This window comes from Lagenorhynchus albirostris, chromosome 9 (genome assembly GCF_949774975.1).
Source record: "Lagenorhynchus albirostris chromosome 9, mLagAlb1.1, whole genome shotgun sequence".
Classification (NCBI taxonomy): Eukaryota; Metazoa; Chordata; class Mammalia; order Artiodactyla; family Delphinidae; genus Lagenorhynchus; species Lagenorhynchus albirostris.
Window position 1 is genome coordinate 38,859,145 of NC_083103.1, and position 20,381 is coordinate 38,879,525.

At 44.9% G+C, this 20,381-nt stretch overlaps 2 protein-coding genes across 7 annotated transcripts in view; one reads left to right on the forward strand and one right to left on the reverse strand.

Moving 5' to 3' along the window:
* PLEKHA7 (pleckstrin homology domain containing A7) overlaps positions 1 to 1,645 on the forward strand; it is a 209,295-nt gene extending 207,650 nt beyond the window's left edge. For 2 of the 5 annotated variants that reach the window (XM_060159596.1, XM_060159600.1), the window contains one exon: positions 206 to 1,645. Coding sequence is in view for 2 of the 5 variants with exons in the window: in XM_060159597.1 (XP_060015580.1) it covers positions 206 to 228 (23 nt within the window). In the remaining 3 variants the exon portion in view is untranslated. The remainder of the gene's footprint in view (positions 1 to 205) is intronic. The other 3 variants (XM_060159597.1, XM_060159601.1, XM_060159599.1) reach the window with 2 other exon arrangements.
* Positions 1,646 to 17,906: 16,261 nt separating this feature from the next.
* Positions 17,907 to 20,381, reverse strand: part of C9H11orf58 (chromosome 9 C11orf58 homolog) — a 29,541-nt gene continuing 27,066 nt past the window's right edge. For both annotated transcript variants that reach the window (XM_060159602.1, XM_060159603.1), the window contains one exon: positions 17,907 to 19,980. In XM_060159602.1, the coding sequence (XP_060015585.1) occupies positions 19,750 to 19,980 (231 nt within the window). In that variant the 3' untranslated portion in view covers positions 17,907 to 19,749. The remainder of the gene's footprint in view (positions 19,981 to 20,381) is intronic.

The following is a 20,381-nucleotide window of genomic DNA, read 5'->3' on the forward strand; positions in this document are numbered from 1 at the left end:
TGGAGGAAAGGTGGGACGCCCGTTAGTCCTCGAAGCCGAGGGTCCCCCAGCAGCGGCCGCATTGCCCCAGCCCCCTGCTCTGCTGTTCTCTGTCTTGTCAGCCTGCCATTCCCTGTCACGTGTGCACAGACATGCCCACCGCCTGCTCCCCAGACGTGGGCTGGGGTCCTGCCAGCCTCTCATTGTCTCCTGTGCTTTTTGCCAGCCCAGGCAGTGACTGACCCGTGATCCAGCGTGCAGAGAAGTCTGGAGCCAGGGGCCAGTGGAACCAGTTTCCTCCGAGAAGATTGATCCTTCTTCCCCTTCCAGCTGAGCCGGGGTTCAGGCTGGAGGACAGAGCACCACCAGCTGTGGGGCATTCACCACAGGGCTAGGGCCTAACACCCACGCTTGTTTTAGTTCAGACTCCTTTTTACATGTGACAAAGGCACTTTTAATACACACTGTAAAATACTGACTCTGTATTTTAGAATCAGGCTATATTTTATAATGTTCACCTCAAGGGCTGAGTGGCTGAGAAGGTGAGGATGCAGGATTTTGGAGCTGCACATACAGATTCAGGTACCGTTTGGGTGGTGGGTGTGGGTGGGAGCTGAAGGGCAGGGTGAGCAGAGGCCAGTCCAGCATCTGCTGAACTCAGGTGAGGTTGGATTGGAGATGTACTTCCAGTGGATTCCAGTGTTGGGCTCATTGGTGTGTTGTCCAGGGCAGTGATCAGCTGACCCTGACCTGGCCTGATGACCAGCTCTGCAGGGTGAAACTCCACCGAGCTGGCACGTGGAGCCTCGGCCTTGGGTCTGGCTTAGGCCCAAAGGTGTGTCCAAGAACTTTGGTTCCCAACCTGCCCATGAGGTTCTCTCAGCAAAGGGCTCTTCAAAAAATACAAAAAACAGTTCGCTGTAATTAAAAAAAAAAAAAAAAAAAAAAACACTTTGAAATACAGAAAAGGTGAGAAGAAACACCTTTGATTTGTATCATAAGCAATAAACGTCACACTGGGTGGCATCTACCTACAGCTCCCCGAGTCCGCACTAGGCTGTGATAGGTAACCCGGGCTCGTTGCGGCTGGCCCCTGAGAACACAGGTCAGCCTACCCAGGACTTGGGTCAGGTGGCAGGTGGGCAGGCAGCGGGCCCCTGCCCTCCCTCATGGCCAGCAGGGCCATGATGACAGGACTATGACTTGACTTCCAGCCTAAAACGGGGAGGGCGCTGTTAAGCCAGGCGCAGTGTTTGTGGCCCTTTATGTAAGTCATGATATTCTGCATTCGGAAAATGAAGTTGGAAAAAAACAAAACAACTCCATTGGGTGGAGCCACACTTTAAATGAAAATTTGTCTTTGACTATAGTCAGAAAAATAATCTTGAATATATTTAGAAGTTGCCGTCTATTTTTAACTAACTCCATATGCTGCCAGTATCAACTTCATGACATTTGCCAAAATAAGATTTTATTTTTGCCTTTATAAGATTTTGTTGGAAAAAATGAAATGACTATTTTGCAAGAAAAAGTTAATTTAAATAAAACTGTAATGGTTTGCAAAAAAAAAAAATGTGATGTACAGATTAAACTATTAACCTGATATGCTTCCTGCCTTTTGCTGCCTATATTCTCCTGAGTGGCCTGTGTTAGGTTTTTTCCCGTTTCCTTGGAAAACCCCCAGTGTCAGCTCTGGATCCTGCGGTGTTCACCTATGAAGTCTCTCCTGATGACAGTTCCGTGACACGTGATTGACTCTGGAGGCCTGAGGGAGGAAGGCCTGCGCGCTTGGGCCTTCGGCTGGGCTTCAGCAGCCGCTCAGGATGGCCCCCCACCTCGCCCCCGCCCGGCTGAGGGGCCGCCGGGCTGTGGACTCCTGTGCGGGGCTGGTTTGGCAGGCGGTCTGCAATCCCAGACAAAGGGAGGGACTCCGCAGGCCCTCTTCCAGCCCACACGCCTCCAGCTCGTTCCAATGAGGCGGGTTAGTGACGGACCATTGCAAACTGGACTTGTGTTTAATTCGTTTTGACTTGTGATATGTGCTTAAAGCAGAAGGCAAGAGGCCAGTTCAGTTTAGGGATGCGTGCGCTTCCCAGTTTGTTGCTATGGCAGTTTTTCTCTGTTGCCAAGAAGGGCGCCCTCAGTTTAGAGTGACTTTCCAACTAGTTAAACTGGAGAAAATAGATACCAAGGCATTCCGAAGAGGGAATGCTGCTGCTTTTTTAGCTACTGCTCTCCTTTTGAATTTTAAAATGAAAAATACTCTCTGGTTTTAAGCATTACTTGGACCTATCTCCATAACCTATGAAAGGGAGGCAGGGGCGGTGGGGAGGAGGGTTTGTCCATGCCTGAGTGCAAGGCAAGAAAAAAGGTACAGGAGGCCCCCCCGCCCCACAGGGTGACTCCTGCCGGGAGGAGGGGTAGCCTGTTCTGTAAGAATCGTGGCCCAAATTTCAAACAGAGAGCGTGACAGGCCCTCACCTCAGACTTCATGGAGAGCACGCGTGATCTGGAAAAGGCACCCTCCGGCTATGTCACGTGTGAGCAGGCGCATGGCCCGGCCCCCTTCTCCGCCCCCTGGAGAGGACTCGTTACCTGAGGTAAGATGCCATCTGCGGAAGGACCGGCTGACCAGGGACCCTCCAGGTGGGGGGCCACTGGGAAACCCCACGTGGCCCAACGATTCCGGCTTTGCTTCTTTACCGGGACCCACGGGCCTGAGCAGAGTTTGAAACGATGGGATTGCAGTCAGCAGAGGGGGCATGAGCACACTTCTGCACCCCTGCTGACATCCATTCCTGACTTTAACTCTAACCCAGGTCCCGGTCGAGCCCAGTATGTCTATCTTATTTTAGCAAGAACCAACAAGAACATTTTAGGATCTAGTATTAACAGGGGTTGGGAATAATCTTTTACTAATGCCCACTTGACCCTTCTGAACTGCCCAGATTCTCAACATGTCCAGGGTGTTGTTTAAATGATTGAAGTTGAGATGTGTGTGCATTTGTGAGTGCACGTGAGGCAGATGTGCCCAGACTGATGCGGGTGTTGAAAGCAGGTCTTTTGTTTGCTCCCTTTCATTCACTTTTCTGCCCGCCTTTGTGTCTGGCTGGGGGGATGGGATCCGCAACTAGTCCCTTCTCCCTCTGACCCCTTGGCCACCTTCACTTAAGCTGGGTTCTAGAATTCTCCTGGCTGTTGTAGGTTGCAGCCTAAGGCCAGGGAAACCTCCATCTGCCCAAGGTCAGCTTGGGGATAGAAGGCATGGGGGGTGGAGTGGATGTGGACCCTGACTCAGCTGGACAAGAGCCCATTTTAGGCTTTGGGAGTTTCCCCCAGCTATGGTACAGAACTCTACGGCAAATCCTTTTGTGTTCGCACCAAGGGCGGGAAAGAAGCAGCGGATTATTTGTCTAATCCACAGATCACATCTCTGAGATGAGGCAGGCAAATGCTGGGAGCCCTCTGCTTCCGATTCAGCATCAGACACCGGGGCACATGAGGGACTTTGCCCATGTGGGTTGCGTGCCGTTACGAAAAGAACAAAGAGACGAGGCTGGGGGGGGATGTGAAAAATGGCAGCCCCTCCCGGCCCGGTAAACACGCCATTGCTTTGCCATCTCCACTCCAAAGGCTACCACTTTCATTGCTCTCCGAGCAAAGAAACCTTTCTTCAGAGCGAGTGGCAGGGTACAAAGGCAGAGTACAAAATGTGCACACATCACAGTCCCCGCAATTCTGTTTGAACAACCATATTGATTGGGTCTGACCTTGTTACATTTTTTTCCTATTATTTGAAAAGCTGCATCTAAGTGTAGTGAATTGAACCAGCGGAACTGAACTTTCCATGAAAACTTCTCGAGGTATTTCTTTAGTTCAAAGCTTTTGAATTTTAAAGGGCATTTTTAATACGAGTCTGTTGAGTATTCTCTGCCACAGCCCAACAAGGGATGTTAAATGCAGATGAGGATGGAGCGAGGGCACCCGTGGGGTGGACGTGCCCACACAGCGGAGGGTGCAGGTCGTGGTTGGAGGGTGCAGGCCAGCCCAGGAAGGGCTAAGCTTTGGGGAGAGAGGCCGAGCCTGCGGAGCAGCACACACAGACCCCAAAAAGGATCTCTCTGAGCTCACTGGGGACAGCTTAGGAGACAGGGAAGAGGTTTCCCAGCTGAGCTTCTCAAAGGCTTTTATGTGGAGAGCTGAGAAGTACTTGCTAGGGGCCCCTTCTGATGGGCGAGGGTTTTGTCCTTGGGAATAAGGGGCTCCTTACTCAGCCACTCGCTTTCTCTTACACTGTGTTTTAGAACTGAGCAGGAATAAGAGGCACAGCCCCTTGGGTGAGGTCACAGAGTCAGAAAAGAAGCTGCCACTGTCCTCAGCCCTTGACGTCACTTAACAACTGCAGGTGCTTTCCTGCTGAGCCCTGAGCTGCATCCCGATCGTCAACTGATTTGACGTCTTAGGATGTTTTGCTGATCGTGTGGGCCACAGCAGTGGTCCCTCTTGCCATCCTGGCCTGGGCCCTTGGAAGCATCCGGAGTCGCATTTTTTCCTCCACACAAGGGGCCTCTCCCGGCCCACTGAAGGCACACAGCCGCCGCCTTTGAGTGAGTTCCAAGGGTCTGTTTGCCTCCGGAGGCCTCTTGGATCTAGAAAGCACCTCCTTTCTAGACCAGAATTCGAGATCAGAGGCAGAATCATCCCAGGGAGGAGCTGGAAAATCAGGTCCTGTGCTGGAAGAACCCAGGACTTGGGCATCTCAGCAAAATCCTTTCAGTGTCCTTGCCAAACCTCCAGCCTAGAAGATTGGCCTGGGAAGGTCAAAACGGGGTCAGAATCGCAGTAACAAATGGTGGAAGATACCCAGTCTTCTCTGCCCACAACTGGGGACACCAGCCCCATTCAGATTCCTCTTACCTCTTGTGGGAGCCCCCAAGGGTGTCTCACATACACTCTGAAATTAGTGTTTTTGGCTGTCACATTCGGGCCTTCCTGCTGTTATCTGTGTTTCCTGAGGCCACACTACCCAGTGGATACCAGGGAAGTTCCACTGACAGTAAAAACTCAGGTTTCATGGCCGCTGCCCCGCTTCTGCTCACAATGAGGGTCCAGGTCCTGTGTCCATGTCTCCCCAGTCATTTCTGGGGTCCCGAGGCATATCTTACATGAGCTCACCACTGGCCTCTCAAGCTGCAGTTCTTCCACTTGCAACTCCTGGATGTCATCAAGCCATGATGTGTCCCAGGGAGACCGTCCCTGCCCAGCTCACAGCCCTCTCCCGGCGCTGCGGACCCTCGAAGTGCCTGATGAGTGTGTCTCACCGCGAGTCCTCCCTGGCCAAGCCCAGGCCGCAGTCTGCATGCACGTAGGAGAACTTGTGCTCCCTAATTCTGTGGCTCTCAGGTCCCAGAGAAGGTTTTGTGTGCTCTGGTTCACCCAGAGCCCTGGGGAGAGCCACTTCTTCAAGCTTCTGCTCAGGTCCCCTGTCTGTGGGGCTCAGACACGTTCTCTATGTTTCCTCCTCCCTCACCTCAAATAACAATTTGTTATTTCTTATGATTCTGCAACCTGGGCTGGGCTCAGCTGGGCAGGTCTTCTGCTCCATGTGGTGAGGGGGCACTGGGGTGTCCAGGGTGGTTTCCTCACTCACATGTCTGGCACCCCAGCTGGGATGGCTTGGGGAGCTGGGAGCTGGCTGGGCTTCTCCGTCTTTCCACACGGCCTCCCCACGTGTCTGCTCCGTCTTACAGCGTGAAGGTCTCAGGGTAGTTGGACTTTTTACCTGAGCTGGCTTCCAAGGGCAGCAAAGCTGCCAGGCCTTTTGAAGCGTAGATCTGGAATTGGCACAGGGTGACTTCCTCCGCATTCTCTTGACCAAGGCCAGGCACAGGTCAGCCAGCTTAAAGGGGAGGGAAATAGATTCCACCCCTTGATGGATGGAGTGGCGTGCACGTGCAGACGGAGGGGATGGACGGCGGCCGTCTTGGAGACTGTCTACCACAGGACTCCTTCCTCATTCTCCTACAGCCACTGAAGCATTTAACAGCCAGTGCAGTCGCCCCAGCCTTCTCTTCCCCTGTAGTGGACACCTGGGAGCCACACATTCTGGACGGAGTAACCACAGGATGCAAGCCGACTGGTCCTAAATCTCCACTTGGAAGGGGACTACCCAGCAGAGGCCCTGAGGCCCACGGCTCACTTCGCATGAGTGAGAAATAAACTTTGATGTATTCATCCCCTGGGACTTTAGGCTTTACTTTCTACTGTTGCATAATCTAGCCTACCCAGGTTGTAGGTATCATTATCCCCGTACTACATATGAGAAAACTGAGGCATGTTGGTTCCGTGACTAGTCAGAGACTGAGTTGAAGCTGGAGCTTGTATCTGACTCCAGAGAGCCTTTACCACTGCATTGGCTGCTGTTACCCTGGGAAGAGGAGATGGTGGGGGAAGACAGTCCTGTGGGCCTGGATTCTGGTCACTTGAAATAGCATTGCCTGTGGTGAGGACAGAGAGCTCGTGGACAGCATGAAGAGAGACCCACAGGGAAGCGCCTAACAGTGCCTGGAGAGCAGGAAGTGCTCAGCTCAGCGAAGGTAAGCTGCGCCCACGGCCATGATTTGACAGCCTGGGGATCCCATGAAGGGGCATTACTTCGGCTCACTTAACCCGGCCATTGGTCCCTGGGCTTTGCAGCTCAGAAACTGGATTTGTCACCACCAAGAGCAGGGCTGTCTCTCAAGGCTATGTTCACAGTGACTGGGCTCAGGAGACACATGGAGGAAACCGAGTGAGAGCCCAACTGCCAAGCTACTGTGTTCACTGCCATACGCCCTGCCCCCACCCCTGTTGCTCCAGGGGCCAAGTCTTTCTTGGAAGGTGGCCTGGCAGTCTCGGGACCAGTCTTGAAGAATCCTGGTGTCCCTGAGCAGCACACTGAGCAGCCCGAGGTCCCACCTCCACTGCAGGATGCCCCCATTCCACAGACCTGGGGCCCACATTTCCAGACCAGGGCTTCCTCTCTCAGGATAGAATAAGATGGCACTGACCCTCAGGTGCCCCCTTTCTCTGTGACCATGGCTGGCCAGTCCCTTTTTAGGAGATTGACCCCATAGAAAGGAGACCCGGCGCAGCAGAAAGAACGAAAGAAAGAAGAAGGGAGGGAGGGAGGGAGGGTGGGAGGGAGGGAGGGAGGAAGGAAGGAAGGAAGGAAAGAAAGAGAAAGAAAAATAATTTTTTATTTTTTTTTAAAAAAAAATGCTAAGCATGGTTCCTGGCCCCATAGGAAGCACTAGAAAAAATATGGCATATAAGTTCTCATTTACCTACATTTAAATTATAATTATTTAACACATACCACATTCTCATTCTTTGTTTACTTGTTTATTGCCTGTCTCCCTCACAAGAATATGAGCTTGCTAAGAAATAATTCGTTGAATGAATGAGAGAATGAAAGAAGTCAAGGGCTGTTGCCCAGGGAGCCTTCTCTCTTTTTCAGATGATTTTGCCTTTCTCTGCTCTGTTGCACTTTTATACTCTAGCCCCCAGAGAGCATCCCTAGTACCCTATTTGTAAGTACCTTGAGTAGTAGGTAAGAGCAGGAGTTGTGGAATGCAAATCCACCCTTATTAACTCTGACCTTAGGCAAGTCACTGAACCTCCCTAAGCTTTAGTTTCCTTCTCTGAAAGATGGGAATAATGGCACCTACCTTACATGGGTGATGTGAGGACTAAAGGAGATCATCCTGAAGCGCCATCCCTGGCAGGGACACCCAGCCAGTAGTCACCGTGCTGGTTTGCCCTCATGTATGATCCTTACGAACAGCAAGGCTCCAGGCAGTCCTTCCACATTTAAAGCCTGTCTCCTCTCCCCGGCTCGGCAGGATAAACGGATTTGGGGCCAGCTGCTATCACCCACCCCAGTCTTCTGCCCTCCACCATCCGTCTGCCATTTTAGACAGTTGCCTGTAGCGAGTAAAGCAATGGCCCAGGGCTTTTGAAGTTTGGGCTCACGGGGCCCGTGCCACCACCAGGCTGCCTCCCTGAATTCTCCAGGGGCTGAGGACAGGCGAGTCCTCTGGGGCCTCCCCTGGCAGCCCTGCGGCTGTCCACCCGACATCAGATCAACCTGTGCTGTGGGTGCCTTTGATGTCAGTTCCCACACTGGAGCCTCGTGCCCTGCCCTGAGGACATGGGCTTTGAAGTTGGCCTGTAAACCAAGCTTTCAGGAAGAAAGTTGTCTATTGTGCCTCAGAGCACAGCCAGGCCCTGTAAAGGCACTCGGAATGCCATGAACACCTGATAAATAATTCTTTCTGGGCCCAAGAAAGATTCGTTCCACTTACAGGGGAGGAAAATTCCCTTGACCTTTTCATTGAAGTCCTGTGTGTGTGTGTGTTTGGGGCGGGGGGGGGGTGGTGGTTAGAGAGGGTTTTTGCGTCTTCTCGCTGAAGTCACGTGGGACAGGCAGGTTGTCTTAGAGCTGAGCTCCAGTGACTGCTCCAAAAGGGCTCCTGGTCCCTGACCCCTGGTCCGAGGTCCCCCCAGCCAGCCCCACTCCTGCCTCCTGCTGGGAACATGGGAGAAGATTGGGCCCTCTAACGGGTAGAGGGGCCTTGGCCCCTCCAGGCCAAACCCTGCTGCAAATGGCGGGGCTTCCAGGAGGCACAGCCCTGTTGCCTTTCTTTCCTCCCAGGGCCTGGCATGGTCAAAGAGAGGGGGCAGACAGGATTTCCCACCCGCAGGGGTCCCGGAAGTGGATACTGGCTCACATACACTGAGCGCTTACCTCAGGCCAGGCCCTCTGCTGGGCCCCCTTTTGTGTGCAATTGGATAATAGGATGTGGGTATGTGTGTAGTTTTGTGAAAGCTTTCTTTATGGTAAAATGTAACATACATGTGGAAGGCATATAAAATAACAGCACACAGCTCAGTAAATGATCAGAAAACAAACATCTCTGCAGTCACCACCTTAGTCAAGAAATTCAAGTTTGCTAGGATGCAGGAAGCCGTGCTGGTGCCCCTTCCTGCTCAGTAGGCCCTCCCTCTCCCACGAAGGATAACCACCCTTCTGACTTTTGTTGTTGCTACTTATTTGCCTTTTTAAAATTAATTAATTAATTAATTAATTTATGGCTGCGTTGGGTCTTCATTGCTGCGCCTGGGTTTTCTCTAGTTGCAGCGAGTGGGGGCTTCTCATTGCGGTGGCTTCTCTAGTTGCGGAGCATGGGCTGTAGGTGCGCGGGCTTCAGCAGTTGTGGCGCACGGGCTTAGTTGCTCCGTGGCATGTGGAATCTTCCTGGACGGGGCTCGAGCCCATGTCTCGTGCATTGGCAGGTGGATTCTTAACCACTGCGCCAGCAGGGAAGTCCCTTACTTGCTTTCTCTTTATAGTTTTTCTATCTAATCAGGCATCGTCAGATACTCTTAGTTTTATTTGTTCTCTGAAATGTGTACAAATGGAATAATAGAATGGAATAATAATGCATTCCTTTGTGCCAGGCTTTTTTTCACTGAACATGGTTTATGATATTCATCCATGTAACTGTTTCATTCATTTTGCTGTTGTATAGTATTCACTGTAGGAATATTCGAGGAGTATTTATCCATTCTGTTAAAGAACATTTGGATGTTTCCAGTTTGAAGTTATTAAAAATAATGCTGCTATGTACATTTTTAAACATATCTCTTGATCCACGTGCACTCATATTTCTTTTGGTGTATACCTAGGTGTAGGGTTGCTAGGTTATAAGGTAAGCATATCTTCAACTTAGGTAGAAAATGCCAAACTGTTTTCCAAAGTAGTACTAATTTATACTCCTACCGTGAACATGTGAGTTGCCTCACATCCTCGTTGTGGTGGCAGCCTCTGAGACAGTGATCCCCGCCTTCTTGCATTCACACCCTCTGTAAGCCCCTCCCCCTAAGTGTGGGCTGGAGCTAGCAATTCCCTTCTAATGAATAGGATGTGACAGAACATAACAGGATGTCGCTTTCTTTCTTTCTTTTTTATTGGAGTATAGTTGCTTTACAATGTTGTGTTCTGTACAGCAAAGTTCAGGATGTCACTCTCAAGATGAGGTTACAAAGAGACTATAGCTTCTGTCTTGGGCGTCCTCTGCTTTCTCACTTGCTTACTGTGAAGGCCATGTTGTGAGCTAACCTGTGGGGAGGCCCACAGGGCAAGGAACAGATGTCTCTGACCAGCAGCCAGTGAGGACCTGAGAACTCACATGAATGAGCTTGGAAATGGGTCCTCCCAGCCTCCAGTTAACCCCTGAGATGATTGTAGCCCTCTCTGACACCTTGATTACAACCTTGTGAGAGAGCTTCAGCCAGAGGCACCCAGCAGAGCCCAGATTCCTGATTCATGGAAACCGAGATAAATGTTTATTGTTTTAAGTTGTGAAGTTTTGGGGGTGCTTTGTTACATGGCAATAGATAATCAATGTACTCAACAAGACTTTTTTTTTTATTGTCCCATTTTCAATGTGTATGAATTAGGTTAGCATCTTCCTGATATTATTGGTATTGAGCACCGTTTCAAGTTTGTTGACCCTTTGGATTTCCTTCTTTGTGAAGTACCTGTCAGGACTCTTATCATTATTCCGTTGGGTTATACATCTTTTCCTTGTTGATTTGTAGGGGTTCTAGATGTAAGCCTGTCTTAGCCTGGGCTACCCCTAGAAAGCAGAGCCTGAAGCAAGGGCTTGCAGGCAGAGAGTTAATTTGGGAAATGATCCAAGGAACAGAAGTAGAAAGGAAAGGAGGGGAAACCAATAGAAGCACGCCTTCTCAAGTTGGTCACTGTTGTGGGAAACTTGGGCTCATTCTCGTTGGGACCTTCTGAAGAGCCATGTACAATGTTCCTCAAAATTATCCACCTGTGTTATAAAAGAGAAGAGCATTTATCTTCTAGCTCAGGGCCCCCCCTTGACCAAGGGCTCCCCATGGGGTGTTAAATCCCTCACATCTCCAGATCCCACATGTGTGACTGATTCCCATAGGAAGCCCACGCTGGGGCAGCTAAGAAGCCCTGGGGCATCACGTGAGAGGTGTGGCTAAAATGAGATCCTACTGCAGTAATACCTAGAATAAAATGGGTGCCAAGAGGATGTGCAGTGGAGCATGAGGAATATCTGACACATAGCCTCTTATAGATGATATGCCTTGTAAATGTCTTTTCCCATCTGGGCTTGCCTTTTCACAGTGACTTTCAATGAATAGACATTACTAATTTTAAGGTAAGCAAGTGTTTAAGTCTTTTCCTTTGTAGTTTGTGGTTATTTGCATCTTGTTCAAAAAGTCTTCCTGTACTTAAGTCATAAAAATCTTCTCCTCTGGTATTTTCTAGGAGCTTTCTTGTTTTACCTTTCACAGATCTACAATCTACCTGGAACTGGTTTTTAAGTAAGGTGTGAAGTGGGCATCAGGTTTCATTTTTCCACATAGATGCGCAACTTATTGAAGAATCTATCATTTCCTTCCCACTGCTGTACAGTGCCATTTTGTCATAATCGAGTGTATGTATGAATCTCTTTTTCTGTTCCATTGTTTGTCATTGTGCCAATATCGCACTATTTTAATTAGTGGAGCTTTATAGTAAGTGTTGACACACAGAAAAGCAATGTGTCTCTCTTGTTCTTATTTTTCACAACTATCCTGGCTATTTTTGGTCTTTGCCTTTCCTTATAAATCTTAGAACAAACATGTCAAGTTTTACTCCCCATCCTCCATTGGATTTTTTCTTCTATTGAGACTACATTGCATGTAGATTACTTTGGAGAGAATTACATCTCTACAATATGCGTGTCCTAATCTATGAATATGATAAATTCATTTATTTAAACCTTTAAATATTTCTCTCCAAAATATTTTATAGAAAAAAAGAATTCTGCTTCTAGCAATGGTAGACAAGGATGCTTTGAACCAACTTTCCTACTGAGAACAAATGGAAAAGGAGGCTAAAATATTTTTGAAAATACATATTTGAAGGCAATGGAGAGCTAGTAAAGCTGCGAAAATTTATGGAGCCAAGATCCAGAGGAAAAATAGGAAGCATGAGGTCAACATTTGGTATCACTTTTCCTCCTGAAGTGAATTGTCCATTCCAAAAGCTGTTGGCTGTGAGAGCCTGAGCTGTTTTTTGATAGACTGTCCTAGTCTCACTATGTTTGTGTACAGCTTAGGAGTCAGTCAAGGACCCAGGGGAGTATCTTTATGTAGATTTGGGGGCTCTACAGCTCTCTCACGTCTGGTACTCTTCCCTCCAAATTGCAATCTCTTGTCAGCCCTGTATGCTTGTCTGTTTCTTCCACCCAGCGAGTCTGCCACCTGTTTGTGCTTGTTCGCTTTACTGTGGTTGAAAAATGACCTCAGGGAGAAACCTGGGTGGAATGTGGGACTCATTGCGTGTGCTTCCCTTTCAATGATTAGAAACCCTATATGGGTTGGCCACCACGGATTTCTTCACCTTTATTCGTGACGGATATTTTCACTGGGATAGGATTGTAAATTGGTGATGATTTTTTTCAGTGCTTTGAGGATATCATTACATTGTCTTCGGGCTTCTTTGGCTTACGTTGAGAAGTTAAATGTCTTATTCTTGCACCCTTAAAGTTAATGTGTCCTTTTTTCTGTCTGTACTTGTTTTCTTCTTTTCTTTGGGTCACAGCTCTTTCACTGTTGTATGCCTAGATGTGATTTTGTCTTTATCCAGTTTAGGATTTGTAGATCTCAAATCTATGTGTGGGTATCTTTTGTCAGTTTTGGAAGATTCTTAACCTTTATCTCTTTGAAAATTGATTTTCTCCATACTCTCTCTTTTCTCTTTCAGGGACTCCAATTATATGAATTCTAGCCCTTTTTTCTCTCTTTGTCCGTTCCTGGGAAACAGTATCTTATTATGCAAGAATCCATTACATCCATGTGAAAAGGATTTGACAAATCAACTAGCATTTCTCTTACTGAAATGCTTTTGCCACTCGAATTTCCCTGTACTAAGAAGCAGTGTCTGTCTCTGACATAACCCACAAACCTTCATGGAATTGGGACATGGCCACCTTTTGTTTCAAGGACATAGGGCAAAAGGCGTGGAGGATTTTCCTGGTTACAAGGTTAAATATTTAAGGTTATAGGCTGCATTATGCTAGTCCTCAGTGGCAAATTCTGAGTGACTGAGGCACCCACATGCTCTTTGATAAAAATCTATTTGTGATATGCAGGACCCTCTAACACACAGGCCCCAAGGCAGGAGCCCATCTTACCTGGGTCTAAAGGTAGGGTTTCTCAATCTCAACACTACTGATATTTTGGGCGAAATAATTCTTTGTTGTGAAGGTCTGTCCTGTGCATGGTAGCATATTTAGCAGCATACCTGGCCTCTACCCTGTACATATCAGTAGCACCTCCCAGCTGTGACAAGCAAAAATATCTCGATATTGCCAAATGTTCCCTGATGGGGCAAAACCCCTCCTGGTTGACAACCATTGGTCAAAGGATGGTACTCCGGACGAGAAAGACCCACTTGAAACTTAATACCAATGGCCTGCTTTGTGACAGAAAGCACATCACCGGTTTACTAGAGACATAGGTGTGTGCACCTTTGACTTTGGCTGTTTGGAAGCTCAAAGCTAAGTTTCGTATTTACTACATTAACTAACTGTGAGCCTGTTTTCAGGACTGATCTTATTTCTAATATAACAGTCTTTTAGGAAATGGCTTCACCTAATTTGAAAAGACCAGCAGGTAAAGTGTCTCCATATGAAAAAGCCTTAGGAGGCAACATCTTGGTACTGGTAACGGCACAAGAGGCACCATTTTCAGTAGTGCAAGTTAGGCTACTTGAGGCCAGCTTTGAGGGCAGGTTTTGGGAGTTGGGGAGAAGAGGGAAGGCATTGTTGGGTAACTGTGGGTGGCATATCTTGTGGGGAGCATATGGGAGGTATCCCTTTGCTTTTTCTCAGGCCTGTAGTAATTGTGGAATGCTTTCTGAGAGTGGGGTAAGCAGCTGAAGTTCAGAAATCAAATGAGTAGGGGTTCAAGGCATAGTAATTTGGGTATTAAAAGTTAATGTGTACTTCCGAGTTTGGAGACAGAAGAGTTAAGTCCTTTCTCTCTTCTCTTGAAAATCACCCAGAAGCAATAAGGAGAATGAGAAAAGGAAGTTGACTCCAGCTTCAACGAAACTAGGAGACATCTGAAACTCTTAACTCTAAAATGGGTGAAAGAGCTGAAAAAGTAGTATAGGTCAAAGGAGAGTACAGGGGGTATGCTTGCCTCTGCAGGATCTGAGAAACCTAGCTAGTGTCTTCTTAAACGTGAGGCTATTTGTGAGACAGGTCTGTTAGAGCAGCAGGGAAGCGGGCCCCTGCGATGTGAAAAGCCATTTGGCATCTGATTTCACTGGCAGAGCTACAATGGTTCACACACCATAACTCTGGACCATGATAAATTTTTCTGCCAGCTTGACCTTTCCCCTTCATGAAAACCCTGCAACACCTGGGAAGAACTTCATTTAAAGACGAGTCATCTGTTTCCCCATCCAGGTAAACAGAAATTCCTCTCTTCCAAGAGCTCATTTCTGACTCTTCTCATATACTACATCCAATCTAGAATCTAGTTCTCATTACTTCCACTATGACTACCCTAGTCCGAGCCCCTGTGCTCACCTAGAATCTTGCAATAATTTCATAATTGTGCTCTCCATTTTTCTAGTTGACTCCCTACAGCTGCCTAAGCTTTGTTAGATCATGTCACTCTAATAAAAACTCTCCAATGTCTTCTCACTCTCCTTAGCATAAAATCCAAAGTTCATGTCACAACTCTAATGATCTTATTCCTGCTCTCTCTTTGAACTCATCTCACAACCCTCTGCTGCCCCTAGCTTTATTATTCATTGCATCCCTTTACCTTGTTTTAATATTTATAAAACAAATGATATATATTTGTTTATTGTTTGTCTCCCCTCCACCAGAGTGTAAGCTTCATTAAAGGAGGGACTGATTTTGTTTACTGCTGTATTCCCAGTGGTTAGAACAGTGCCTGGCACATAGCAGGTGCTGAGAAAATATTTGCAGTTGACCAAACAATAAAAAAGAACTGGCACAGGGTTTGGAGGAGGATATAAAAATAGAAAAGGATCAAAAAAAAAAATACATGGCAGGTGAAGAGCACTCACCAGAAAAATGTTGCCTCAACAGATAGTTGAAAACTATAATCAAAGATCTCATGACAACCTTAATATCTTAACATCTCGGTAAAGTGCCGACATCAGAAATACAAGAGGGTATGAGGAAACAGAAGAAACATGAGCTGGCAGAATTCAAGGAAAAAAATTACATAATAATCATAAAAATGAATACAAAATTGGAATGATAGAGTATACAGTGCTCAATCACGATGAGAAAGCATAAAAATAAAAATGACATGGAGATAGGAGATGTAACATGCACATAATTGGAGCTTCTAAAGGAGAAAATTTCTATTTTCTATTTTTATAGATGAAAGCACTGAGAAACCTTGCTCACATGAAGTCAGTAATAGATTTTAGAAACATCACTTAATCCTCTGAACTCTTGGAATTTAGGCCAAATATCATAGTGATCTTTCTTCAAATTGTATGTCTAATGAATCAGCTGACAATCCAGTTCTCTACCAATTTTATTGAGGGCATGTAACTGGAAACTACCTGACTTGCAAAAGGAGTCATTCAGACCTTAACATCAACGTTTCAAATTGTCCCTTTGTTTGGAGGCTTTACTCCTTAGGGTAAACACAGTGAGTTTTGGGATGGATGAGAGGTATTTCTTTTTTCTAACGGGTGAAGGGTTACAGTGAAAGGAATAGTAGTTTTCAGAGATCAATTTAGAACAAGTACATATGAATGTACAGTGTTGGGAAATTGATTCTGTTGAACCCCTTCATGTATCCCAGGAGTGTGTATTCATTTGAAGACTACTGGCTAACAATGCCAAGCAATGCTATCAGGTCAAGCAAGGAATGAATTAAAAAATATGGTTTAGGAAAATAAGAATTGTTGATTTGATCAAAGTAGTTTTCAATACAGCTGTATTAAAGTTGGGTAGGGCTTCCCTGGTGGCACAGTGGTTAAGAATCCACCTGCCATGCAGGGGACACGGGTTGGAGCCCTGGTCCAGGAAGATCCCACATGCCATGGAGCAGCTTAAGTCTGTGTGCCACAACTACTGAGCCTGCGCTCTAGAGCCCACGAGCCACAACTACTGAGCCCGAGCGCCTAGAGCCCATGCTCCACAACAAGAGGAGCCACCGCAATGAGAAGGCCGCGCACCACAACTAGAGAAAGCCTGCACACGGCAATGAAGACCCAACACAGCCAAAAGAAACAACAATAAAAAAAAAGTTGGGTATAAGCTATATTGGAGTGGATTGAGGGAGAAGGGGATGGTACTGAAGCAGACAGTAATAGAAATGTTATTAAAACTGAATATTGAAAATGTGGAGATAGGATTATAGCCGAAGTGTATGGTATCTAGGAAAAATCTTTTTTAAAAGATGTGAAATACCTAGGGACTTGGGGAGAAATGTTGACAAAAAAAGGATCAACAGACTAAGGGAGAGGTTGAAGACTCCTAAAACAAGATAATCAAAAGTACTAGGTTCACAAGATGATGCAAAGGGTTAACAGTAGTTGACATTTACTGAGCTGTTTTTTATCAGTGTGCTTAAACTTTTTAACTGTTTCAACTAATTCTCACAATAACCATACAACGTGGTTGCTACTGATAGTCTCATTTTACAGATGAGGATAGGAGACTCAGATTTAATTATGCCCAAGGTCACTGAGTTTATCACTTAGTAGAGCTGGGATGTCACCTAGAGCATTGGAGCACTTCTCCACAGGTGTCAATTTAGGTGGAAGTTCAGGGAATTTCTGCCTGATAAAATCTCTTTAATGTACGCCAGAAAGCAAGGACATGTTATAAGAGTGAAGGAGAAAAGACAGGGTCACAAGTTTGAGAAGAGAAGTTTTCAACAGTTAAGAACAGGAAAAGAGTTGATGAGAGGTAACAGTAAGGATAACATGCAGTGTTGTTAATTAACAGTAATATTGATTTGTACAGTTGGTGGCCTTTCTCCAGAAATAATCCATAGGGAATTGGATACATCTAGGGCTGTATTTTCCAGAAAGGTTATGACACTGGGGAGGGTTATTTGGGATACTGACAACAGTGACACTGAATTGACAGATCACTTACTTAAAAATCTAGACAGGGCTTATGGAACTGGTGAAAACAGACTGATAATGACCTGATCTGAACTTGTGTAAAGGAATACAACTGTTATGGTCAGAGGTGAGGTTTCTACATTTGTGATTTCAGAGGTAAAGTTGTTTTGGGATATTGAAAGTAGCCAAGATGTGGCTGCTGTGGAGACAAGAGTAATGGAACTAAAGCCCTGTAAGTGGCCACTGATGTCAACCAGGTAGTTGCAATTTATTTCCTCAAAATTTACTCAAAGAATATGACCTATCTTTCTGCTCTCAAACTGTTGTTTTATCAGAACAGCAATCACTTCAGACTTTCTTCTGTACCTGCAATTCATCCGGATTTAAAAAATTAGATTTGAGAAGAGGATTTTTACCTATCAATACACACAAAATTGGAATCTGTGTTCCTGAAAACCTTTACAATAGAAAGATCACTGGATCACTGGTATAGTCAAGCACTTGGGAGAAGTGTATTTCAGGTAAGAAATTATCAATAGTAAGAAAAAGTTGCCACTCAACTTTCCCCTCAATAGCATGTTTCACTGCCCCCCAAAAAATGTGTTTTCCCTTATGGTACTTCAGTAGGGATATCAAAATGCCATGGCATCTCTCTTCCTTTAATCCTCCCACCACACACACACAATTTGATAAGAAAAAAAAAGCAAAAACCAACCCAATGTTCATGCTTAAAAGACAGCCATGATATTTAATGTGGTGCTGGGACACTAGGCCACATGGACCAACAGACCTAAATTTATTCCAACCCTGAATTTTGTTAATGTCCAATAATATATGAATTGGAATGAGAATTTCTTTCTCTGAAGATGAAGAAAAAAGGTCTTCCAGTGTAGTTATTTTAGAAGGAGGCTCTTCTATTTACACATAAGAACCAAGACTTATAAATAACCAAGCATATTTAAATAAACTGATGAAAATACCTTTTAAAACATAATACTGGTCTCTCCCTCTTCCATTCTTAAACATATATCAGTCTTCACTTTCTACTTAAATTAGTTGTAATAAGCAACCCTACAGACTAGCTATTTGACAATCAATCAGTGGCCAAACTGAAATTTGAACAAAGCCAAACTTGTTTAAACCAGATACTATTTGTTAAATGTTACACATTCTACTAGTCACTGACTCAGTATTTTACTATATAGGGTAGCACCTATTATAAAACAATGTGAGACATAAGAAAAAATGAAATGTTGGGGGTCTGATACATGAAAAAATTTCAGGATGGATTGCATAATCCAGAAATCGCTTGTTCTATTTGCTACATTCCTCGAAAATTCTAAACTTCAAAATGACACAGGAATTAAAAAAAAAAAACAACACATTAAACACATACTTAAGTATCTAGATGTGTAACAGTTCAGCAAACAAAAAGGTTTAACTCAAAGCCTTTGAACATGTCACTTAAACATTAAGATTTTGAACCCAATTACTCAAAGATCATTGACTAGCCCATAATGCAGTTTGTGTTACTCTGCTGTACAAATTAACCACATAATAAACAGTCAGATCTTACTCCAACAGAAGTGGTGATAAAATCATACAGCAATACTCCTTTTTGTAATTAGATAATCAGGATAACAGCACTGGGATAAAATGAAGAGAATATCTTGTTTCAGCTTCTTGTTCAATAAGCCTATTCCTCATTTTCAGATAATGAGGATAAAGGTATCACAACCACATATGAGAAACTGCTTTCTCTTTATTTAGGTGTTAGGAAGAAAATTAACTTTGGTCACATATTACCTTAAAAAAAAAAATCCAGTTTTACATATTCCTAAATAGATAGGACCAAATGATCAGAGAAAAAATTTCTTCTGTAAAAACTGGCCAATTTTATCAAAAATCTAACGTACAGTGTCATTCAAATTATGTGAAGACTGCTTGGGATCATAACATTCCAAATATATGACAACTGCAACTCCATCCTAACCGGTGTGAAAAGTATTTGCTCTCATGTTGCTTTGGTCCAAAAGAGTAGAGCTGATTCAGTAAGAGTAAACTAAGTACCTAATCTTTTGCCAGCATTAATTTAGATTGTTACTGGCAGCAGAAATATCCATGGTGAATAGTTCTACTATAAGAGAGTATAATAAAAGAATATTTTTATGAACACATCACAGTACCAGATAAACTTTTATAAGAGAGAAACATGAAGGAACAAAAAAAGATAAACAGCTACCACACAAAAAATACTGTTTCCCCCGTAACTGTATTTGAAGGGGTAAAAAGGTAGTATTAGAAGTTTGATGATGCTAACATGAAAGGAAGTTGAGTATTGTATTTATTTCTTATTTTATACAACTCTTACTGTTTACAAAAATGGTTATAGTCATGCCCATAAAAGTGTAACCCATGGCATCTGAAAGCAAACACTCTTTGTAATTATTTAAAAGGGCCTTTTTAAAAATTATAATACAAAGGTCTGTGCTCTATAAGCAGTCCTCCACTGTGCATTATAACAATAAGGCTTACTTTTAATACAAAGACTAAGTGTTTGGGAGTTATGAACCACTGGATTTAACAAACATCATCTTATAGTTGCTTTTTGCATCTTTTTTGTTTTTGGGATCCTCCACTTCATCAGGGTGCTCAGTAGCTTGGAGTTCTTCAGCAGATTCTTCTTTCTCTGACTCTGAATCACTTTCAGAGTCATCTGGACTTTCAGGATCAGGTGAATCATCATCATCATCATCATCTCCAGCCACATCACCTTCTCCATCATGATCATCTACCTAAAAACATCAATCAACAGCTATTAAAATACATTATCCAGTATAAAAACTGGAAAAGACCCCAAAATTTTTGTCTCACTCCCTAGCCATTAACAGTTTAAGATCAGAGGCTGCCTAGGGAAGAAATAAGGACTCAGGCACCTCCATGTGTTTTATACCCTGGGACTTGAGTAGGATTTTGGTTTAAGAAAGGGCTCTGAAGACCACTCACCTTCTCCCCTCCCCCCTAGTTTGAAAATAATATATTATTATCTTCCTGATGGAAACAGTATTATTTTAAGTAAATAAGGCAAGTTAACCACTGATCCATGGGAATATTTAAACAGTTATCAATGTTTTGCATATTATCTTACTTTGGAGTAATGGACCAATAGTTATTATATGAAAAGAGATGATGTAGG